We start from the raw sequence: 25,420 nt of genomic DNA on the forward strand, positions 1-25,420 counted from the left end.
CTTGTTTTGCTCTCCCTTGAAGGCACCAGTTTGTGTCATTTTTATTTCCATGAATACTTGGCACCCTATAGTATCTTATGCAAATTACAGTTCTGCTTGTATTTGAGCTTCGGTGGTGAATGTTAGTTTTCTGACTGCTGTATGTGCACTTCTCTGGCAGAAGCCATTGACTACTGATGAGCAAAATACACTCTTGATTGGCTTCCCTTTCCATAGTTTAAAGTTTTAAACTTTATCTATTAGTGTCACAAGTAGGCTTACGTTAACGCTGCAATGAAGTTACTGTGAAAATCCATCCCCTAGTCGCCACACTCCGGCGCCTGTTTGCGTACACTGAGGGAGAATTTAGCATGGGAGAATTTAGCACCTAACCAGCACGTCTTTTGAACTGTGGGAGGAAATCGGAGCACCAAGAGGAAACCCACGCAGACATGGGGAGAACGTGCAGGTTTCTCACAGACCGGCCGGGAATCGAACCCAGGTCTCTGGCGCTGTGAGCCAGCAATGCTAACCACTGTGCCACCGTGCCGCCCCTAAGGGAATTAGCAGAAACCTCGCAATCTCAGCAGTCGATGACCTTGCATGCCATTCCAACAGAGCATCAATATGTTGATAACGGATCAGGATTAATTCGCTGTCTCTTTTCCTCTTGTGTCACAGCTAAAATCGGGGAAGCTCTAACAGCTGCCATCTTGGATCTGGTGGAACTCTACTGCAATAGCTTCAATGCAGATTTTCACACAGTGGTTCCGTGTCGAAAGGATGCCCAAACGCAGAGTGCTTCTCTCGTTGATGGTCCTCTCTGTTTCACCATCTACGCAGCTCACAGGATTCCCATCTCCTGGGCAACTAGGTAAGGGGATTAAGTTTGAGCCTTCCAAATAATAATTACCATTACCCTTTTATGTGGGCGTCTGCACAACATGTCGAGCAGCCTGGAAAAATATTGGTCATTTTCTGTTTTGGGGTGCATTTGCTTTCCCAAGAAGGTAAGTGGGCCATCTTCTTAATTTTTTTTTCTCTTAAAAGGTGGGGATGTCCGTCATGGGCCAGCACTCCTGCTCAGGAGTTGTGAATGACTGGTGGATGCTTTTCCAGTGTGCAACACCACTTTGTGACAATATTCCCATTCAAATATTTGAAATTTAAGCATCTGTTTGGGGCAGAAAGATGGAGTTCTGTGCAGCAATTGAATTCCAACAGAGTCTGATGGAACCTGGTTCTGTTGTCGGCTCACCTCTGGCTACTGGGTTTAAATTCAGACTAGACTGCAATTTTTACTTCCTTTTATTGTTGAAGTTGACGTCTCCAACAATGCAGCGCTTCCTCTGTACTGCACCGCAGAATCAGCTTAGACTTATGTTCCAGAGTCAAACTCGTGGCACAATGGTTAGGACTGCCACCTCACAGTATCAGGGATGATTGGGTTTCCTCTGGGTGCTCCGGTTTCCTCCCACAGTCCAAAAGACCTGCTGGCTAGGTGCATTGGCCATGCTAAATTCTCCTGCGGTATACCCGAATCTGGCGCTGGAGTAACTTCGTTTCCATGTTAACGTAAGCCTACTCGTGAAACTAATAAGTAAACTTTATAAAATGTTTTGGGATCTGAAAATGAAGATGCAAAGAATAACGCTTGCATTTATCATGTGCATTATCCAGAAACGTCCCAAAGTGCTATGGATGTATTAGATTACTTTATAAATAGGGTTATTGAATTCTGGAGTAATGCTAAATCCATGCTAACCATCGATTTGGGTAGTTAGGATGGTTGTATCCAATTTTGGACGCCCCACTTTTTAAAAAGGATGCCAAAACCATGGAGGTGGTCAAAAGAGGTTCACTAAGATTCACTAGAGATTGTTCTCCCTGGCAAGACAGAGGCTGAGCAGTGACCTGATAGAAATTTATAAAATTTTGAGAAGTCTAGATAGGTTGAACAGATGGAAGCTTTTTCCCAGGGTAGAAGTGACAATTACAAGGGGGCACAAGTTCAAGATAAGGGGGGGGAAGGTTCAGTGGAGATGTGCGGGGGAAGGTTCTTACACAGAGGGTGATAGGGGCCTGGAATGCACTGCCAAGTGAGATGGTTGGGGAGGCAGTTACATTAGTCACATTTCGGACTTGTGTGGATAGACACATGAACAAATGGAGAAAAGAGGGATATAAACCACTGGTCTAGATAGGTAAACATGATCCGCGCAGGCTTGGAAAGCCGAAGGGCCTGTTCCTGTGCTGTACTGTTCTTTGTTAAGATGTTAACGAGGAATGATAGACTTTGATGATTGGGAGTGGGTAGAGAAACTGGGGCCCTAGAACAACGAAAGACCGGAGGAGATTTGGTGGAAGCAGATGGAGAAAAATTATTTCTAGTGGTCAATTAATTGGCATATTAAGGACAAACAATTTAGGTTCTTTTAAGATGCTCAGAAAATGTTTGTTACATGGGAGATTGTTGGCATGTGAAGTGTCTGCCAGAAGCAGTGTTAGAAGCAGAATCCAGTGAAATGTTTGAAAAATAGTATTGAAAAGGATATGGAGAAAAGAGAAAAAACAATGGAATAAGGTGATGGCTTGTAGGGCACCCAGCATAGGAATGAAGGGCAGAAAGGACCTCTTCATTGCAGTAAAAAAAATTGTGATTATAGAATCAGGGAATCCTACAGTGCAGAAGGAGGCCTTCGGTCCATTGAGTCTGCACCAACCACAATCCCACCCAGACCCTATCCTCACAACCCCATGTATTTACTCTAGCTAGTCCCCCTGACATTAAGGGGCAATTTAGCATGGCCAATCCAACTAACCTGCCCATCTTTGGACTGTGGGAGCAAAGCAGAGCACCAGGAGGAAACCCACACAGATACGTGGAGAACGTGCAACCTCCGCATAGGCAGTCACCCAAGCCGGGAATCGAACCAGCATCCCTGGCTCTGTGAGGCAAAAGCTGAGAATTCCCATTTTTGCTTGGGAGAAGAGGAGTGAAAAGAGACAGACTGGAAAATGAGAGAGAAAATGCAGTGATGAAATACTGCGATCTAGCAACACTGAAAAAAGACCAGAGGGCATGGGTTAAGGGTGAAAGGAGAAAAGTTTAAAGGGAATATTAGGGGGGGCTTCTTCATTCAGAGAGTAGTGGGAGTGTGGAATGAGCTGCCGGATAAAGTGTTAAATGCGGGGTCACTTTTAACATACAAGAAAAGCTTGGACAGGTACATGGATGAGAGGGGTGTGGAGGGATATGGTCCAAGTGCAGGTCAGTGGGACTGGGCAAAAAATGGTTTGGCACAGCCAAGAAGGGCCAAAAGGCCTGTTTCTGAGCTGTAAATTTTCTCTGGTTCTATTAAGATTGGATATGATACCATTCACGATACTCCTGAGACTTGTGTGTTAAACGTGATAACTTGGGTGCAGTGCTGGTTGGCTTCAGGCAACTGCAGAATCAGCATCTTAGGGAGAGGAAGGAAGACATTCATAATGAGCTAAAGGCGGCTGGTTCAATGGCTAATGCCGTCCGCACAATATCCTGGGAACGAAATGCTGAGAGAACAGATGGTGCTCAGTAGGTTCTTAGTGACACCGTCAAATAGATGTGTGTGTGTGTGTGTGTGTTAAAGGAAAAAAAAAATTCGATCTCACGCACAAGGTGAAGCGTCCAAAGGCAGAAGTCCGTGTGATCCCGAGAGCATCTGTGTTAATTACAATTGGCCAGTGAAAGGGTTAATCCTCTTGCACTGGCCTGTGGCTGGAGCTGCAAAGGGAACAATAGCCTTTCTGCTGTTCCTTTCTCGCCTCCGAACAAACGGCAGACACATGCCTCAGTGTGAAGCCAATGCCTGTTGACCTGCTCTTTGCTTTGGAGTAGCCGAGGGGGTTTGTTCGAATCTTGGGAAACTTCCCACAGTGTCTGTTTTTTTTTTAACTCCCCCCCCCCCCCCCCTCTCTGTCTTCCCAAGGCCCCGTGTAATAGAAAAGGGCCGATAGAAACGATGCTGTCCCCCCTGGGGACCTCCGCCATTGTGTGCCTCTAATGTATGCTGATTGACGATTGGCTCTGATAAATGATGTACCCTGGGAAACTCTGTTTGCCCTTTGACCTTTGTCCCCAGATGTAATCCGCCGCCCCCCCCCCCCCCCCCCCTTTACTTGTCGCCAGGCACCTGTCACATGCTTGGTCTGTGCTGAGAAGCATTTTCCGTGCGGGCATCTTCAATGGACAGATGTCCTTCTGCCTCTCGCTGGCTCCCACACTACCCCCGAGGTATAGATTCATGGGCCGGAGGGGGGCGGGGAAGGGGGCAGCGATGGCTGCGCAACATCTTTGTCAACGGCTGAAAACTGAAATACGATCTCAGTTTGGTTGCAAGAAACAGAATACACGTGTTTCTTATTTCTCCAAGATATATCGAAGAATGGGGCGCTGACTTACATTTTGCTGACTTCCGTTGACAGTTCAAAGTTTTGAAATTGATCCGAGTTTCGGGAATCTTGAAAAGGTTCGTTTTGACAAAGCAAAGCCTGCGTCCGTGCAGTGTCTCTGCCATTCGGAGCGAAAGGGGCGCCTTTGCATCATTCAACTGCATCTAACCCAACTCACAACACCAGCCGAAAGGTCCGAAAGACTTTAAGCTGGTGTGGTGAGACTTCTTTCTGTTTTTAACCCCAGTCCAACACCGGCATCTCCACACCATGTCTAACCAACTCACCCAGGAAGAAATTTCTGTTCTGTCATGGAGCTCTTCCTGACATTTACTTTACATTTAAACTTTGACTCACTTTGAATTAGTTTGCCTGTACCCGTCATTGTCAGATCTCTCCTTTACGGGTTAACACACAAAAGGTTTTCAGGAATCTTCACAACATTTGGAACTGCAGTGAGTGTATGTTTTGGTAACTGCCTAGGATACGTCATATTTTGTTTGATAATGCCCCTGTGAAGAACTTTTGGATGAGGCTGAAATGGTGCTATATAAATTAAACAGCTGCACAAAAGCAGATTATACTTGCAGGAATGATAAATCCTTTTTTATTTCCCAGCTCAGTTAAATCACTGTAGGAATCTGGTCTGCTATGCTCCTAAAATCTGTTGACAATTGTCTTTGTTCGTCCTCCACTTATGTCTGAATCAGTCCATGTCCATTTCCATTCACTTGCACAGTGAGTAATTCCGACCCTGCTGAAAGATGGTAACTCCGTACCCTTAAAACGTTACAATGCAAAATGAATAAAGCCGCAATGTGAAGTTACACTGTGAGTCATCCTGCAGAATTGATGGCTGCTCTCTCTGCGTACAGTCTATTACTCAAATCAAAGTTCCTCTGTTCAAGCTATCTGTTACTTCAAGTCAAATGTTGCGAGAAAAGAGCTGGTGTTCTATTTGATTACAATTGCTGCTGACTAACGTGGAATTTTCCTGAATAAAAATTCGCAGCAGAAATAGAGTTTAGACAGTGCAAGCATCATCTTGATTGATAAATAAAAATGCACTGTGGCACAGTGGCTAGCACCGCTGCCTCACAGCACCATGGACCTTGCTTCGATTCCTGGTTTGGATGACTGTCTGTGCACAGCCTGCACATTCTCCCCGTGTCTGCGTGGGTTTCCTCCAGGTGCTCCGCTTTTCCTCCCACAGTCTGAAAGATTCCTCCAGGTGCTCCGCTTTTCCTCCCACAGTCTGAAAGACGTGCTGGTTAGGTGCATTGGCCATGCTAAATTCTCCCTCACCAGAGTGTGGTGACTAGGGGATTTTCACAATGACTTCATTGCAGTGTTAATGTAAGCCATCTTGTGACTCCAGTAAATAAACTTAAAACTTTAAAGAAATGGTACTGTTGCAATAAGTAGTCCTCACCCTGTTGAATAAGTAGCTGGGGTGCTGGCTGAACAAATAAACACAGCGAGTAACCCTTTCTCTCCTGAATGTCTGGCAACTATGTTCAATTCAGCAGCCCATAGTACCAACCTCAATGGAAGAATTGTGGGGTAGGGTTCTCCAGCCATCCAAGCCACTGGGATTCTCTGGTCCTGCTGCAGTGGTGTGGAGATGCTGGCATTGGACAGTAAGAAATCTCACAACACCAGGTTAAAGTCCAACCAGTTTATTTGATAGTAAACCCACAAGTTTTCGGAAACGTGGTTCCTTCATCTGGTGTGTGGCAAGTTTCAAACATTCAGCCCCACTGTGTTTGCTTTAGCATTCCACTTGATCAAGGCAGATTTGCAGTCCACTCTTTTTTCTTCTGTCTTTACTCCCTGTACCTTGATGTCCTTACCTAACAAGATAAGTTTATCTGTCTCAGTCCTGAAAGCTCCAATTGTCCCTCAGCCTTTTGGCGGAGAAAGAATTCCAAATTTCTGCAACACTCTATCTGGAAAATAATAAGTGCTCCATTAGGGGTGGCACCATGGTACAGTAGTTAGCACTGCTGCCTCACAGTGCCAGGACCTGTGTTCAGTTCCAGCCTCGGATCACTGTCTGTGTGGAGTTTGCACGTTCTCCTCATGTCTGAGTGGCTTTCCTCCAGGTGCTCCGATTTCCTCCCACAGTCCAAAGCTGTGCAGGTTAGGTGCATTGGCCAAGCTATATTGTCCCCTTGTGCCCCGGGATGCATAGGTTAGAGGGATTAATGGGGTAAATGTGTGGGATTATGGGGATAGGGTTGTTGTTGGTGCAGATTTGATGGGCTGAATGGTCTCCTTCTGCACAGTAGAGTTTCTAAAGTTTTAAAGTTTATTTGTTAGTCACAAGTAGATTTACACGTACTGTGAAAATCCCCTAGCCGCCACACTCTGGTGCCTGTTTGGGTCCACTGAGGGTGAATTTAACATGGTCAATGTGCCTTACCAGCACGTCTTTCGGACTGCGGGAGGAAACCGGAGCACCCAGAGGAAACCCACGCTGATATGGGCAGAACGTGCAGACTCCACGTAGGCAGTGACCCAAGCTGGAAATTGAAGCCAGGTCTCTGGCACTGTAACACAGCAATGCTAACCATTGTGCCAACGTGCTGCCCTTTATGATTCTTCCTATGATCATCTTTACAGTTTTTGTCTTTGGTCCTCTCAGTTTTATTGCACAGTTTTGGTTTACTTATCTAAGGAAGGATGTGCTTTGCTTTTTCTACTTAGAGGGAGTTATCATAGGTTCAACTGACTGATTCCTTAGATGAGGGAATTGTCCTGGAAGGAGACTGGACTGGATCCGTAGAATTTAGAAAAGTGAGAGCTTTTATGGGACTTGACAGGATAGATACAATTCCCCCAGGGCTAAGGAGTCGAGAACCAGGGGTCATAGTCTCAGAATAAGGGTTTGCCTTTTAGGACTGAGATGAGAAGAAATTCCCCATAAGGGTTGCGAATCTTTAGCATGTACAGCAGTTAGCATTGCTGTCTCACAGCACCAGGAACCTGGGTTCAATTCCTGGCTTGGATCACTGTCAGTGTGGAGTTTGCACATCCTCCCTGTATCTGCATGGGTTCCCTCTGGGTGCTCCGGTCTCCCCTCTCACTCCAAAGATGTGCAGGTTAGGTTGATCAGCCATGCTAAATTGACTCTAGCTCCGCAGGCTAAATAAGTGGGGTTACAGGGATAGGGTGGGATTGTTGTCAATGTAGCCTTGATGGGCCGAGTGACCTCCTTCTGTACTGTAAGGATTCTATGAATTTTCTACCCCAGGGCTCTGTTTGCTCAATCACTGAGTACATTCAAGACAGAGATTGACAGGATTTTGGATACTCAGGAAATCTCAGGATATGGGGATGGATAGTGTTGGAAGATGAGATTGGCGTAGGAGTTCAGTCATGATCTTAATGAATGCAAAACAGGTTTGAAAGGTCAAGTGGCCTACTCCTGCTCCTATTTCTTACATTTTTGTTATCTTTCAAACTGAGAGAGGGAGGCAAAGCAGAGGTGACTGAATCAAGCAAATTCTTCACAATTAAATGCACCTCAAGAGCATCTTTCACTGAGTAGGTCGAGGTACAGGCTACCCCTAAAGAAGATTAGTAAGATAGTCAATCAAAATTGTTGTATACAAGAGCTCCTTGAAGCTTGGAGCTGAGTGGAGGTTGGGCCTGATACTGTAAGCGGGGTGTTAAATAAACGTTGTTTCTCTTTCCCCATCCCCCCCCCACGACCCGTCAGTTATGAAGATTTTTATTTGTCGTGTGGCCTCAGTCATGGCGGGAAGGAGCTGTGCGGTCAGCTGCAGACAAAGAAAGCTCATGTCTACAAGTACCTCTTCCATCTCCTTATATGGGACCAGAAGTGAGTAAATGAGGCTTTTTCTCCTACATATAAAATTACGTTTATAAAAATCTCAATCTGTTTCGTATAAGCATGGTGACATAGTGGTTAGCAGTGCTGCCTCACAGCACCAGGGTACTAGGTTCGATTCCTGGCTTGGGTCTGTGCGGAGTCTGCACATTCTCCCTGTATCTGTGTGGGTTTCCTCCGGGCGCTCCGGTTTCCTCCGACAGTCCAAAGATGTGCAGGTTAGGTGGATTGGCCATGCTAAGTTATCCCTTTGTGTCTGGGGGATTAGAAGGATAAATCCATGGGGTTGTGGTTAGGAGTGGAAACTACTAACGGTGACACGGTGGCACAGTGGGTAGCACTGCTGCCTCACAACGCCAGGGACCCGGGTTCGATTCCCAGCTTGGGTCACTATCTGCGCGGAGTCTGTATGTTCTCCCCATGTCTGCGTGGGTTCCCCCCAGGTGCTCTGGTTTCCTCCCAAAAGATGTGCTGGTTAGGCGCGTTGGCCGTGCTAAATTCTCTCTCAATGTACCCAAACAGGCGCCGCAGCGTAGCGACTAGGTGATTTTCACAGCAACTTCATTGCGGTGTTAATGTAAGTCTACTTGTGAGATGGGCGGAACAGTAGCACAGTGGTTGGCACTGCTGTTTCACAGCTCCAGGGACCTGGGTTCGAATCCCAGCTTGGGTCACTGTCTGTGTGGAGTTTGCACATTCTCCCCGTGTCTGCGTGGGTTTCTTCTGGGTGCTCCGGTTTCCTCCCACAGTCCAAAGATGTGGGGGCTAGGTTGATTGGCCATTCTAAATTACCCCTTAGTGTCCCGAGATGCATCGGTTAGAGGGATTAGTGAGTAAATGTGTAGGGATATGGGGTTAGGGCCTGGGTGGGATTGTGGTTGGTGCAGACTCAATGGGCCGAATGGCCTTCTTCTGCACTGTAGGATTCTATGACATTAATAAATAACCCTGCAGGAAGCAGATGAATTGAGTGGCTGCATGTTTTGTGTAATTCTATGAACCTGTCGAATTTGGACTTGTAATTTTATTTTTTCTATCCCCCTCTTTCCTGATTTGTGTTGCGGTGCATGCCATGGGCAGTAAAAGCTTTCCCAGTATCTTGCCCAAAGTCAATGTCTTTGATGTGTTAACTCATGGAAAACCTGGCAATGTTCACTCTGGAGCTACTACCAGCGGTGTAGCTGGAGTCAGTGGCATTACGACCAATAGAAAATAATCTATAGTTGCTCCATCTCCACACCAACCCCACACGAATACTCCACTCCTCACCACTCCTCCAGCATGACTACCCTACCCGGCCCTTGTCCTGTCCTGTCCTCCCCGTTTGTTGGCCGAGCCAACCGGACATGTTGGAAATGGTTACTCGAGCTTTCCTTTAATCTTGTTCTCCTCTGTCTCTTCCAGCATCTGTTTTCCCATTAATATTAATCAGCTGCCTCGAGAGACCCTCTTGACGCTGACACTATATGCGTTTCCCGTTCCCCCTCCTGGGAGCTCGTCTGAAGGCAGCAAACAGCGGCGCACGGCGGAAACAATGGGATGGGTGACCATGCCCCTCTTCAACTTCAGACAGTAAGTTCTTGGTGTTAAGTAAACTAGGGTTTGACCTAAAGGTCTCTGTGCAGGTCAGTAGCGGGGAGGATAAATGAGGCGTAATTTGTGTTCGGGGCTTGTGGATGAATCCTTTTATGTTTCGAATTATTGCATTCCTCTGTGGGTTTAATCCATCTTTTCACTGACATTATTCAACATATTGCTTTTGTGTATTTACAAAAAGAACCCAGTGCAATGCTGATACACAGCATTGTTGTCTTGACTTACCAAGCCTGCAGTGTCAATGTACTGACATTAACATATCAGAACATTAATGCTGTTGCCACATGCTTGTGCAACACACTTTGCAACATTTCTGGCCTAGGACTAACCCCAAGCAGATACTTGCCAATGGTGTAACTTATAAGTTGTTCTGGAAAGATCACATTATTTATGTTGGCCACAACTTGTAAGGCGTGTTGCACCACATAAGGCACAGCACAAGAGCTCTGTCATCTCTCGCGAGACTGTGGGATAAATTATGTGCATTAAATAGAGCAGCTTCCCGACCTTTAGGGTGTATTGACTTGTCACCATGTGACTGAGTGACCCCAAGGGAATGCAAACTATTGATGTATGACTGACTGTCCAGATGTATCTAGTAATAGGCAGAAGTAGCATAGAAACACTGTTGGATGGTTTTAACTTCTCTAATTCAAGTCCACCATCTCGTATATCTAATTATTCATAATTAACAAGAATAGTATTTAAACCTTGTGTTTCTCACAAGTGCTTATGATCAGATACAATAAAGACAACACACTTGGTGCAAAAAGAACTATCTTTATTCATTAAAAAGATCAACTTGGGGATATTCTGCAGCTGTTTTCACATGGTGTAGGTTTGGGAATTATTTTTGGTAATGAAGATAATGAGCAGTTTCAATCAATGGAGATTTTGGATATGGGAGTCAGTATGGCCATCAGGTAAAGCAGGGTTAAAGGATAAGGGATAATGCGAGTCAGATCGCATAGATGGAAAACTTTGAACAGGCTCAGAGAGCTTGGAAATGCAAACTGAGACAATATAGAGTGAACACTAGCCAGAGTTTGTAACCTCGCTGTGACTTGCTAACATTGGCAATTTCCATTATGAATGTGGAAGGAGCTTGTAATGAGAGAAAATGGGCATAAAATTAGAAAAAGTTTTATGAACAGGAAGAACAAGCCAGCGTAGGATCTTTAAATAGAGATTTTCTAAATGTTTTGGCGTCTGTATTTTAGTTGTGTACCACTGCTCTGCACCTGCCACAAGACAATGGACTGTTTGGTGACTCTTAACATTTTCTGCCAATGTCAGTGTTCTCTCTCCTCTCTGTGAAAGTGCTCATTCGTGCTGGGTTTTTGTACATTGGCACTGGCTGTTCATCAAGTGACCTTTCTCCATGTGTGTGCGAATGAGCAAATGTGCACAAAACTTTGGCTGTGGAAGGCCTCATTGCTGAGACAGATCCTACATTCATGCCCTAATTTACTGGTTTTAACAGAGGAAAAGACCCCACAGGCTTTACCAGAAGAATGGTGATCAAAGAATTTTCCAAAAGCCTAGTCAGGAAACAAGCCTGGCTAGTGTGAGTAACCGAGCACTGGGGAGTCGGTTTTAGCTCAGTTGGCTGGGCAGCTGGTTTGTGATACCAACAGCATGGGTTCATTTCCCACATCAGCTGAAGTTATTCATGAATTCCCTGGCTTCTCAACCTTGCCCCTGGCTTGAGGTGTGGTGATCCTCAGATTAAACCACCACCAACCAGCCCTCCCCCTCACAAGAGGAGGGCAGCCTCTGGTCAGGTGGGACCAGGCCGACTACCTTTTAGTAGCGTTTTAGGAACTAAGTTCCAGAGAATACTCGCTGCTGACCGCACGGATACCTTTTACAGGGAGAATCTGCGATCTGTAATGAGGAGCAGGAACCCGGGCAACAGTATGTTCCGGGACTGCATTGATACCAATTGCGGCACTAACGTGAAGTTTGTATTTCTACCTTTGATGTGAAGCATTGCAGTTTGACATTTTACTGTTAACGTTAACACAACTGAACTTATAATTTAGAAGTGTTTCTGGTTAAGCGAGTCATTTGCTTTTTAGCAACCAGATGTTTCTGACTGTGGTTGCGGTGACTGTTGATTAATATCTCATACCGGACGGATACTGCAAAGCAGGGCATTTTAACCAACCAACCAACCCCCTCCCCCATCCCCACTGCCCTAGTGGGTCATTCCAGGAGAGTTTCTTGCACAGCTGGATAGCGTACATCCAAACCACACCTCAGTTCACAGTCTGAGGCCAAAATAACAGCTGTGACATATAAAGCTGCTGAGAGGGAAATGTGAGCTGAACGGTCGCTGGAGGGTTACGCAAACACTGAACAAAGCCTTGGTAAAGATAGCAGAGAGATAAAGTGGCAGTGCTGCCTCTGAAGGAAGTTAGATGTCCACAATTTCAGGGAATGCAGATTTTTTTTTTAAGAACGGATAAATTATATTTGTTTGGCCAGTTTTGTTGGCGAGATGTGACTGCAGGTGCAATACTTACCACCTTTGCACCCACTGTGAAGACAGGTACCGACAACAAGGATTAGCTGCCGAGCAAAGTCCAGATGCTTTGTGCCATCACCCTGTCTGACTCTGTTCTTTGAGTGATGTTCCAAATTTGCTCGCAATATTTGGCTTTGTTTTCTTTTTCTTGGATTAGACCCACAGCTGATGGCAATAGAATACAAAGTTAGGTGAATGTACCTAACCTGGGATGCTTGCGTCCAGCATAGAAGGAATTTAATCCCTCTTGCCTGCACTTAAACCTAGCTTCAAAATACTTCCCTGCATACACTCAGTCCCTGTCCTCAGACTGGACTTGCTTAAAAGTGCCCTCTTCTGTTGGATCGGAGTCAGTACTCTGCAAGGTTATCAGTTATTCTGCTCTCTCCTTGCAGCAGAGCTGGGTTCTTGATGCACCAGTTTTGTGAACTTTGTTATTATTTTCTGTGGTTTTAATTTCCAGAAACATCCTTTCAGCATGGGACGGCACCGTGGCACAGTGGTCAGCACTGCTGCCTCACAGCTCCAGGGACCTGGGTTCGATTCCCGGCTTGGGTCACTGTCTGTGTGGAGTTTGCACGTTCTCCCCGTGCCTGCGTGGGTTTCCTGCGGGTGCTCCAGTTTCCTCCCACAGTTCAAAGATGTGCAGGTTAGGTGTATTGGCCTTGCTAAATTGCCCCTTAGTGTCCTGGGATGCGTAGGTTAGAGGGTTAAATATGCGGGGTTATGGGTCTGGGGCCGAGGTGGAATTGTGGTCAGTGTAGACTCAATGGGCTGAATGGCATCCTTCTGCACTATAGAGTTCCTAAGAGTTTATAGGAATTCTAAGCTCTGTGACAACTTGGCAGTGTCTCCCTGCAGCTAAATTTGACGACAGGAAATACTGATTGAGGACATGACACAACAGTATCCTTTCCCATTCCTTTACTGCTCAGTGAAGTGGTCTGGCTATTGTGCAGCATGGAGAGATGAGAAAAAATGTCCTGGCAGTATGAATTGCAATCAAAATCTCTCAACATAGCAGCGTATGTATCGAAAGAGAAAAGCTGGGCTGATGTTTCCATCAGCACCCTCCATTGAGTGCAGGCTTAAATTTGAAAGGTGAACCCACCATTCCACTTTCAAACGCTGACTGATTGCTGTGTGTTGTCAGTACCCTGTTTATGCTCGTTGCAATCCAATATCTATTGACTGCACAGTTAATGTTGTTGCCTGTCCTTAAACCACAGCATTTAACCAGGGCTCAGAACAGTCAAAATTCCTTCAAGTTAGGTCTTGAATTTTGTTTCTTGCTCTGGTTTCTGTATTAACCCAGAGCTAGGGGTCACTTTTCAAAAAAAAAGGGGTCGCTCCTTTAAGCCGGGAGGATGAGGAGAAGTTTTTTTTTCTCCCGAAGGGTTGAAAGTCTCTGGAACTCTCCCTGAAAAGGCAGTGGAAGCAGAGTCTTTGAATACCTTTAAGACAGAGCTGGATAAATGCTTCATTAATAAGGGTTCGGGGTTGGGGGGAGAAGTTATCAAGAACGGAAGAACTAGGAGCAGGAGTAAGCCAATCTCTATGCTTCTTCCTTAGATCAGATGCTCTCTCTAATTTCCTTTGTAAGCCATGGATTGGCCGTTTTACCCATTTTGCTTTTGCGCCAAACAGGAATAAACAGTTGCTGCAGTTCCTCCATGTGCTGCTCCTTGAATGTTTGCCTTTGTCTATCCACTGTCACCCTTTAAGTAACTCCCCCCAGTCTATCAAGGGCAACTCACGCCTCATATCCTCGTAATTTCTTTATTAAGATGCAGCATCTTAGTCTCCAAATCAACTACTTCACTCTCCATCTTGATAAAAAAAATTCTATCATGTTATGGTTAACCTGGTGAAGCTACCACACAGGACCACTTGCTTGACAAACAGCATAAGCAGTAAGTGATAGAGCTGAGCGATCCCACAACCAACAGATCAGAACTAAGCTCCATAGTCCTGCCACACCCAGTTGGAGTGGTGGTGGAATTTTAAACAGCTTGCTGAAGGAGGAGGGTCTGCAAATATCCCCATTCTCGATGATGGGGGAACACAGCCAGCGCAAAAGCTAAAGCTGAAGCACTTGCAACAATCTGGGTAAGATGCTCTGTCGCAGAATCAGTGCAGACTTGATGGACTGGGTGGCCTCCTCCTGCATTTTTTTTTGTCAATCTTTGCTTTCCCCACTCCTCCTGCCCCCACCTTGTGAGATGAGTAAGAAGTTTCGCAACACTGGGTTAAAGTCCAACAGGTTTATTTGGAATCATGAGCTTTCGGAGTGCTGGCTCCTTCATCAGATGAGTGATGAGGGAACAGCGCTCCGAAAGCTCATGATTCCATATAAGCCTGTTGGACTTTAACCTAGCATTGTGAGACTTTGTACTGTGCCCACCGCAGTCCAACACTGGCATCGCCACCTCTTGTAAGATGAGGCACTTTGAAGGACCAAGGGACAAGGGTTGGTCATCAGCCCCTTCCAGTTTTAATATGAGGATTTGAGGAGACTGAGGAAGGCGATGGAGGATAGGCATTACACTGGGCAGAGGAAAGAAAAATCTAGTTTTTGCCAGATAAGGAAGACTTCCATTTATGTCACGCCTTCGCGACTTCAGGACATCCCAGACTGCTTTTCAACCACCCATTTTCTTTTAAAATGAAATATGGTCACTGTTGTAGGGCAGGAAATGCGACAGCCAATTTGCACACAGCAAACTCCCTCAAACAGCAAGATGAAAATGAAATGATAATATGCTTTAGTCATGGTCGTTAAAGGATAGATATTTATCTGGGTACCAGCAAGAATTCCCATGTCATCTTCAGATGGTTCACTCGGATCTTTCACATTCACCTGGGGGAGCAAACTGGGTCTCAGTTTAGAGTCTCCCTCTCTCTGGATACTGCAATGAGAGTATTGACTTGGATTTTTGTTCCTGTACTGGACCAGGGGCAAGAGTGCAACAAATGGCTGATGCTTAACTACAACACTGATCGCCTTTTCAAAATAAATTAAAAAAACATTTAACTGGCTGTGCGGATCAGTATTGGGGTTGTGAAAGACTCCATGTAAATGCAGTCCTTTATTATTGTAGACCAGCAGTGTACATGTTTTTCATCTTATTAACGGTGTTTTTCATGCTTTGTTCTCCAGTGTGCTGTCATGTGGTAGAAAGCTGCTGGGACTATGGCCATCGTGCCAACGAACCTTCCACACCACATTGACCGCCTGCAATTTCATCCAGCCAGACAGTGTCATCTTACAGGTAGGACAAAACCACGTGAAAATTGGTGAAGAATTTACCCACAGTGCTTACAAACAACTTGTCCCATTAAATTCCTCCTGATGTCATATTTTAATTTTTTTTCAACTCTGTGCACTTACTGCTCACACTTGAATTAATTTGCATTACAAAAGCCAATCATCGCATAGCAACAGAAATGCAATTCAGACACGGGCGGCGTGGTGGCACAATGGTTAGCACTGCTGCCTCACAGCGCCAGGGATCTGGGTTCGATTCCCTGCTTGGATCACTGTCTGTGTGGAGTTTGCACCTTCTCGCCATGTCTGCGTGGGTTCCTTCCCGGTGCTCCGGTTTCCTCCCACAGTCCAATGTTGTGCTGGTTGGAGTGGATTGGCCATGCTAAATTGCCCCTTAGTGTCCCAAGATTGGATGGATTAGCCATGGTAAATGTGTGGGATTACAGGGATAGGGTGAGGGAAAGAGCCTGGGGAAGATACTCAGAGAGGCTTCTGCACTGTGGGGCTTCTATGGTAGTTATAGAATCCAAACACTAGCACAGAGCAGTAGGGCCAAGTCTATGTCATTGAATGATTTACTTACTAAAAGCTCGATGAAAGAAAGAGGTGAGTTGGGGATGGGGAGATGTGGGGCAGGGGCTGGGGTGGTCGATGCCCTAAGAGGAAAAGCATGAGAGTGAAAGAAGAAAGGAGGACTTCAGAATTTAAAACAACAACAATCATTTGCATTTATACAGCATCTTTTGTGAAGAGGCATAAGGGCCAAAGTAATAAAGTTAAGAGGTATGACTAAAGGTTTGCTCAACATGGGTATAAAGAAAGGTCCTACAGGTAGACTGTGAGGTTTAGAAGTAGAGCATATTAGGGAGAAAATTCTGCAGAGTGGGACCTAGATGGCTGCCAAGGATGGGACAAACCAAAGTAGTTAATATGCAAATTGCAGTAGCAAGAGTGAGGGGAGGGGAGTGGAGAGTGCTGGGTGTTTTCGGACTGAAGAAGGCTGCAGAGATAAGGGCAGACAAGACCATTGAGGCATCCTAAACCTGAGGGCGATGGTTGAATGTAACATGGTGTGTAATAGGACACAGCCAGCAGATAAACTGAGGTTTACAGATGCCAAGTAGAACTCTGTTCTTACAAATGACTGTGGAAGGCAGTGGAAGAGATGTATAAAGAAACAGTTGATGATGTAGAAAATAAGCCTAGTGCTATTGTTCATATCAATGATTGTAGAAGAGGGAGTCATTTTGGCAGAGGGAGGTACGAAGGAAATGGATGGCTAAACCAGTCAGGTTCCAGATTTGCAGTCCTCGGATGCCAGAGTGAAAATGGTGGCTGTAACAGAGCACTGGATTAATTGAGTGTTGAACTTAAAGCCTTGGATGAAGACTTGCTGAGACAAGAGTGGAGATGAACAAAGTTAGGGATGGTCTTCGTTATTTAGAGGGTCCACCGCTCTGCAGGATTCGAGATTGTAAACAGTCCGATTCAAGCAAAGATAGCGGCCAGGGAAAGAGAGTGAGTTAGTGGCAAGGTTACAGAATTTGGGGCAGGGATTGAAGGCAATGGACAGAATTTTCCAGCCCGCGCCCGCCCCAAAACTGGAAAATCCCACCCGAGGCCAACGGACCTGTGCATGGTCCATGTCCCGCCCGCTCCCATTCCGTGGTGGGCAAGACGGGAAGATTCCGCACAACTGCTTTGGTCATTTTAGTATTTAGTGATCGGAAGACTGTGTGGGAAAAGCGTTCTGACAGCAGTGGTGATGGAGGAGTTGAGAGAAGCGGTGGAGAGGTCGATCCAAACCTAGTGGCAAGAGGGTGGTCCAACAACAGCATCTTCTACCCAGGCCAACTTGACAAATGTTGAGGCCTTAATCACTCAAAACCAGCTCAGCTGGGCAGCATATGTTGTTCGAATGTCTGACCCCAGACTCTGAAAGTAATTGCTCCACTCAGAGCTCAGTCACAGCGTGAATCTCCCAGGACAAAGGTGGAAACACTTTAGGAATGTCCACAGAGGACCCCTGAGGAGGTCAGATATCCTCACTGACCCATGGGAGACCCTGGACTGTAAGCAACCAAAATAGAGAAGACTTGTTTGGGAGGGCACTGACTTTGTCAGGAACGTGCAGAGGTAAAGTCAAGGCCTCAGAGGGAGTGTACAAACCTCCAGTCTGCCCATCTACCCAATCCTTCAAATACCACCTGCTCCACATGTCTGCAGATCGCGCACTGGACTGATCAGCCATTTCAGAGCCCATTGAGTTGGTGTGGAAGTAAATCATCCTCGATCTCAAGAGCTTGCCAACGAAAGAAAAGGAAATGTAGAGCTGGGTGCAACATACATGTGGAATTTTACCCCTTGCCTGTGAGTGGTGGCAACTGGAGGGGCAGACGTAACGAAGGAGGGGGCAAGGGTGGATCGCTGTTGGCTTCCCAAGATGACAACGTAGAAGTGGGAAGAGAAGTCGTTGAAGTAAAGCTGTTTATACGCTCAAATAAGACAGAGTGGAACCAAGCAAAGTCGTTCAAGAGACATTGAAGAAGAGTTGGGCAATTGACAACGTCAGTATCAAGAGGTGGAGGAGGGGTAATTCATTATACATAATGTACTCAAAAGGAGTGGAACTAAAGTGTCAACCTTCTGGCTCAGAGCAAACTTTCTACCACTGAATCATGTAGGTATTTAACAGCTGAATATACCTCCAGCTGGGGGGGGTGCAGAATGTCTTGACACTGGAAGTTGAGGCTGGTGGGATGGAAGCTGTCCTCAGCAGGATTGTTGTATGCTATTGCTGAGTGAGGAAGAATTGACACTTGCTGTGTATCATTTTATCTCCACCAGGAGAGCATTATTATTTCCATTCTCTGCTGAGTATTCTGGTTAGAATTACGTTGCTATCCCTGGCTAATGCCCTTCCGCTGTGCTTGTAAAACCTTTACAGCAAAATTCTGGCACCCAAAAAAAGTGCTTTTTATTTATGAGCATAATTCTTTGGAAAATTAACAGTGTGCTGCACAGCTAGAAAGCACACGCCGCACAAAGGGTTTGTGTCCTGCACCGGTTGCCAGCAGAGGATCAGTGATGCATTCTTCCAATGCCCCCAAAAATAATGAAAACATTTATCTGAAAAGATCCTCTGTTGTGAAGCAGAACAAAGTATATGATTTTGTAATTTGTCATAAAATCGCTGAGGATTTCTAGTGGAACCAAAGCCTCGGAGATGTTTTGGCTTCTGGTTGAAGATATTGGAAGCCATTGGCGTTTTTCCAAACAACTGTTTTCTATTTCAAATAAGTGTCAGATTCTTGTACGGGGCAGAAGTGTTAACCGCATAATGGTTGTCCAAACTTCTTATTTTAACAAAGGGATGATTGATTTCTTGGTGCATTGTGCTCAGAAAATCAAGATCAAGTGTGGTCCTCTGATAAAACAGGGTGAGGAGGAGGGCCAGAGAACGCAGATGTCCTTCCTTCATAATCTAGCCCTGTTCCTCAACGATAGTTCAGATTTAATCATGTTTAAAACAACTCGCAAACTTTGCAGTGGTTTGGGGGGGGGGCCAGAGGAGTAGAGCTGGTTGGAACCTGCTATGGAGGCTAGGAGCTGGGAAATGCAGAACAGGCCATAAAGCACCACCACTGGTCGGATGGTCTAATTACAGCATGGCAAATTTGTAGCTGAGTGGCATTAGCGCTGGAGTATTAATCCAGAAACTCAGCGAATGTTCTGGGGACTCTGAGTTCGAATCCCGCTGCGGCTCATGGTGGAATTTGAATTCAATAAAAAAAATCCAGAATTAAGAATCTACTGATGACCATGCTTCCATTGTCAATTTTAGGAAAAACTCAACTGGTTCACTGATGTCTTTTAGGGAAGGAAATCTGCTGTGCCTACCTGGTCTGGCCAGCATGTGACTCATGTTTGATTGCAGCCATGGGTGTCTGTGTAGAGTTTGCATGTTCTCCCCATATCTGCATGGGTTTCTTCCGGGTGCTTTGGTTTCCTCCCGTTGTCCAAAGTTAGGTGGATTGGCCACGCTAAACTGTCTCTGTGTCCCATGGTTAGAGAGATTTGGGGGAAATTTTTGCGGGGGGTGGTGGAATGGTCCTGGGTAAGATGCAATACAGGGATTCCATGACCTATGACACAAAGGGCTCTATTTTACCATTTTTATCCTATGTGTTGGGTGGACTTGAAACTGGGAATGTTTCAGATCCGACTTTTAAACCCACTCTGAGGCGCCCCCATACACACTCTACCTGAAAAATAAAAACAGCGATTCCGAATTGCGCTGCAGAAACCTGTGGACAGGGCTTATTGTTCCCGAAACACTGCAGCTCCGATCGGCGCCTCCAACTGCACATGCGCAGAAAGAAAAAGATAGAATGCAGCTCCCCTGCCACATCGCACCTGGGCTGGATAATGTCCCCCACTGGCCCCCACAGACATTGCCCCATCTCCGCAACATTACTGATCACCTTATCCGCCCCCGCCACCAAGATTGATCACGGCCCCCCCCCGCCCCCCCCCCCCCCCACCAATCTCAGGCAGAGTGGAAATGGACCCCCTTTCCCTTTCCACCCCCACCCCGCCTACTGATCTCAGGCAGAGTAGCAGCAGACCTCCCTTTACCCCTCACCAATCTCAGGTAGAGTGGCAGCCCCCCTCCCACCCATCCCCCACCAATCTCAAGCAGAGTGGCAGCAGACCCGTCGCCTTCCCCACTCCCCTCCACTGATCTCAAGCAGAGAGCCGTCGGATGCTAGGCACCTACCTCCTCACTAACTGGAGTGCCCGAATCGGACTTCTATGGAGCATGTCTGTTTTGCGCCAATTGTGGATGGGCAAACGTGGTGGTAAAGTTGGGCGTGCAGCCCATTAAGTCAATTTAAATGCATGGAAATGCGGCACGGAGGTGGACGCGGATTGTACTACTCGCCTCATGCATGACTTTACCACGTTTTTGTGCCTGAAAACGGGCGCCACATGATGGTAAAATCGGGCCCAAAGAGTCTACGGAGGGATAGAGACAGGTTAAGTGAGTGGGCAAAAACTCAGCAGATGGAATATAATGGAGGAAAATGTGAAGTAATGTGTTTTGATAGGAAGAATAACGGAACTAAATATTATTTAAATGGAGAAAGACTGCAGAAAGCTGCAGCACAGAGGGATTTGGGGGTCCTTGTGCATAAATTCTAAAACACCAGCTTGCAAGTTGAGCTGGTATTCAGGAAGGTAAATTTAATGTTGGCCTTTATTTTAAAGAGAATGGAACATAAAAATAGGGAAGTCTTGCTAAAACTTGGCACTAGGTGACCACACCTGGAATACCGTGAACAGTTTTGGTCCCCTTATCTAAGGAAAGATGTACTAGCATTGGAAGCAGTCCAGAGAAAGGTCAGTGGGTCGATCCTGGATTTTGTTATGAGGGGAGGTTGAGTAGGATGGGCCTGGACTCATTCAAGTTTAAAAGAATGAGTGGTGACCTTGTTGAAATGTATAGGATTCTCAATGGGGCTTGACTGGGTAGATGCTGAGTGGGTGTTTCTGCTTATGGGAGAGCCTCGGACCAGAGGGCATGATCTTGGAGCAAGGGACCATCCATTTAAGACAAAGAGGAGGAAAGATTTTTGCTTTCAGTGAATCTGTAGAAATGTTGATGTTTTACAAAACGTTGGCAATTGATTTAAATATTATTTAATTGTCCGTACAGGATATGTTTTATTGGTCTGACTGAAACTTACCTATTCCCATATTTGACTCCTTCATTAACAAGAAGGAACCTGTATTTATGTCATATCGCTCATGATGTCTGGATGTTGCAAAGTAAAAATTGCAACCCTTGAAATGCTATTGAAATATAGACATTAAAAATGTCGCAAAGTGCATTAACCAATTAGCACAATGGAATAAAATAATCTGATTTAACAATATTGATTGATAAAGTCACAGTGGAATAATGTCATGAGAGCTCTTGTATTCACTTGAGAGGCAGAAAGGATCTCAGTTTAATATAAGAACATGAGAAATAAGAACTAGGAGCAGGAGTAGGCCATCTGGCCCCTCAAGCCTCCTCCGCCATTCCATAAGACCATGGCTGATCTTTTCGTGGACTCAGTTCCACTTACCCACCCGCTCACCATAACCCTTAATTCCTTTACTGTTCAAAAATGTATCTATCCTTGCTTTAAGAACATGTGATGAGGTAACCTCAACTGCTTCACTGGACAAGGAATTCCACAGATTACAAGCCTTTGTGGGAAGAAGTTCTTTCTCAACTTAGTCCTAAATCTGATTCCTCTTATTTTGAGACTGTGCCCTCTAGTTCTAGTTTCACCTGCCAGTGGAAACAATTTCCCTGCTTCTATCTTATCTATTCCCTTCATAATCTTACATGTTTGTATAAGATCTCTCCTCATTCCTCTGAATTCCAATGAGTACAGCCCCAGTCTACTCAGTCTCTCCTCATAAGCCAATCCCCTCAACTCCGGAATCAATATCTCACTTGAAAGACGGTGGTCGCGATCTTACCGCCAGTTCGTGCCACGCTCCTGCTGTAGCAAAGATGGAGAATTTGGCAACAAGCCAAATCTCCGTTCACTGCAGCGGGATGGGAAAATCCCACTGCAGTGAAAGGTTGGAAAATTCCAGCCTGTATCTCCAACAGCTACAACAATTACAAGGTCAGCCGATTGTATGCTGAAGAATCTTGAATGGGACTTGAACCCACTGCTTTTTTATTCAGAAGTTGGCATGAGGAGAGCTGGTGGCATGGTGGCAATGTTACTGGGCTAGTAATCCAGAGATTACTGGCAGCACCGATTCAAATCCCACCATTGCAGTTAATGGAACTTAAGACAAGACAGAGTGCTGGAATGAAATCGAGGATCTGGTGAAGTAATGTGGTAACAATAATCACTCCCTCAATGTCAACAAAATGAAGGAGATTGTCATCGACTTCAGGAAGCATAAAGGAGAACATGCCCCTGTCTAAATCAATGGGGATGAAGTAGGAAGAATCAAGAGCTTCAAGTTTTTAGGTGTCCAGATCATCATCAACCTGTCCTGGTCCCCTCATGAGAAAGCCCACCAACACCTCCTACTTTCTCAGAAGTTGAAGGAAATTTGGCGTGTCAGCTACAACTCTCACCAGCTTTTACAGATGCATCAAAGAAATCATTCTTTGTGGTTGTATCACAGCTTGAAATGGCTCCTGCTCTGCCCAAGACTGCAAGAAACTACAAAAGGTCATGAATGTAAGCCAATCCATTATGCAAACCAGCCTCCCATCCATTGACTCTATCTACATGTCCCAACGCCTCGGCAAAGCAGCCAGCATAATTAAGGACCCCACACACCCAGGACATTCTCTTTTCCAACTTCTTCCTTCGGGAAAAAGATTCAAAAGCCCGAGGTCATGTGCCAACCAACTTAAGAACAACTTCTTCCCTGCTGTTGTCAGACTTTTGAATGGACTTACCTTGCATTAAGTTGATCTTTCTCGCCATCCTAGCTATGACTGCAACACTGCATTCTGCACTCTCTCGTTTCCTTCTCTATGAACAGTATGTATTATTTGTACAGTGCGCAAGAAACAATACTTTTCACTGTACGTTAATACATGTGGCAATAACAAATCAAATCAAAATCAACCTAACCCACAGATCTTTGGACTGCAGGAGCCGTACCAAGCTGTGATACAACCAGAAAGAATGCTTTCTGTGGTGCATCTGCAAAAGTTGGTGAGAGTCATAGCTGACATGCCAAATTTCCTTACTCCCCTGAGAAAGTAGAGGCGTTGGTGGGCTTTGTTAACTATAGTGTCGGCATGGAGCACCCAGAGGAAACCCACACAGACGGGGAGAAGATGTAGACTTCACACAGGGCCGGAATTGAACCCAGGTCCCTGGCTGCTGTGAGGCAGCAGTGCTAACCACCGTGCCACCCAGCTCTTTCCTGTCTTTATTTAAGCTGAATTTGGGACGTCAGATATGATGGAGGTTAAGTGAAATCTGAGGGGGAAGCGTCTCCGGCGCGTGCTGAGCTTCTGTCTCTTGGTTTCACAGCAATGTTTAACTGGATTCTGGCCAGGCCTCACGCACGATCCTTACTCCAGGGTATAGTGTGTGCCAACCTATGAAGGGGAATGAAAAGTAGAAAGCGTGAGAGAGGTGGGGGTGGCCGCTAAATCTTTTCAAGCTCGGCATTATTGGAGCGTAATCCACCTAAAGCTTCAAAGAATAGCAAAAGCTTTGGTTGGATTTGTTGAGAAAACATTTGAGATCTGAAAGTAGAAGGTTCCCATATGGGTCTGATAAAACAGACTGCTTACAGTGAGGATTCTGTGTTGCTTCTACAGACTTTCCCTGCCTTAAGTGCTGATGTGGCAGTCAGTTAGTGTGGAGAATCAGCTACGATTTCTTCTTTCAGAAGACCAATTTCTTTTAACTCCTTGTTTGCTTTTTAAGTTTGTATTTGATTCCGTTTCAATCTGGCTTTTCAGGCACCCTCAAATATGCCACTGACACGCACTTTTAGTTTTTAAATGTTAACTTTTTCCGCCTTTAAAGCTGTGACACACTGATTAATTACAGCGCCAATTCACTCCAGCCATGTTTTCGTCAAAGTTATGGGGATACTTTCATAATAGCGCTGTAGTAGTGCTCAACCAGTGCTCTCCTGCCTCTGAGACAGAAGGTTGTTGGTTTACATCCCATTGCAGTGCCTAATGCGCACATAAACATGTAACCCAGGCTGGCGGTTCAGTACAATGTTGAGGAAATGCACAGAGCCAATGCAAGAGAAATCAAATAAAGGGATGATAGATATATTTTAAGGAAATGCTCTACTTGTGTGGTGATGTCTGTCTGTTAGTTCCTGCGATATACTGCCCAGTGATTCCGAAGTCCAAAGATGTGCGGCTGAGGTGGATTGGCCATGATGAATTGTCCCTTAGTGTCAGGGGATTAGCACTGAAAGAGTTTATTTATTAGTGTCACAAATACGCTTACATTAACACTGCAATGAAGTTACTGTGAAATTCCCCAAGCCACCACACTGTGGCGCCTGTTCGGATACACTGAGGGAGAGTTTAACATGGCCAATACACCTAACCAGCATGGCTTTCGGACTGTGGGAGGAAACTGAAGCACCCTGAAGAAACCCACGCAGACACGGGGAGAACATGCAGACTCCGCACAGACTGTGACCCAAGCCAGGAATTGAACCCACAGCGCTAACTACGGTGCCACCATGTCGCCCTGGTTATGGGGATAGGGCCTGGGGGGGATTGAGGTCGGTGCAGACACAATGGGCTGAATGGCCTCCTTCTGCATTGGAGGGATTCTGATCACACAGCAACCACATTGAGCCCCCATCACTTGTTTTAACTCTCCAAACAAACAGAGTGAGTCATGGGATGCGAATGGTTGATTAAGTTATCTTAATCTTTTGAAAAGCTGATGGATTTTATGTTGCTGCCCAAGCATCCCTGTGCTCCCCATAATTTTTTTTCTCAGAAGTAGTTCAGATTTCTCAATGGCCAGCACAGATTTTGACCCAATCAAGGACTGGAGCAAAAGAAACTTGTTGGCCATTCAGCTGTTGTGCTGTAATGACCTGAACCAGCTGTACTGAACAGTGTTCTCACTGCAGTCACCCTGTCAAAACTCTGAGCCAAAACTCTGCAACATCTAACCTATCCTTTCGAGGCACATGGAAAATGAGAAGTTCCTGGAGTGGAGGTTAAGTA

At 45.7% G+C, this 25,420-nt stretch overlaps 1 protein-coding gene across 1 annotated transcript in view; it reads left to right on the top strand.

Moving 5' to 3' along the window:
- The window catches only part of pik3c2b (phosphatidylinositol-4-phosphate 3-kinase, catalytic subunit type 2 beta), a 167,577-nt gene that overhangs the window by 75,835 nt on the left and 66,322 nt on the right, over positions 1 to 25,420 (top strand). Inside the window, exons 11-14 of the mRNA XM_080209785.1 lie at positions 661 to 853; positions 8,138 to 8,260; positions 9,674 to 9,841; positions 15,556 to 15,667. Coding sequence (XP_080065911.1) covers positions 661 to 853; positions 8,138 to 8,260; positions 9,674 to 9,841; positions 15,556 to 15,667 — 596 coding nt within the window. The remainder of the gene's footprint in view (positions 1 to 660; positions 854 to 8,137; positions 8,261 to 9,673; positions 9,842 to 15,555; positions 15,668 to 25,420) is intronic.

Source organism: Carcharhinus amblyrhynchos, chromosome 22, assembly GCF_965287045.1.
Source record: "Carcharhinus amblyrhynchos chromosome 22, sCarAmb.v2.hapA, whole genome shotgun sequence".
In the NCBI taxonomy this organism is placed as follows: Eukaryota; Metazoa; Chordata; class Chondrichthyes; order Carcharhiniformes; family Carcharhinidae; genus Carcharhinus; species Carcharhinus amblyrhynchos.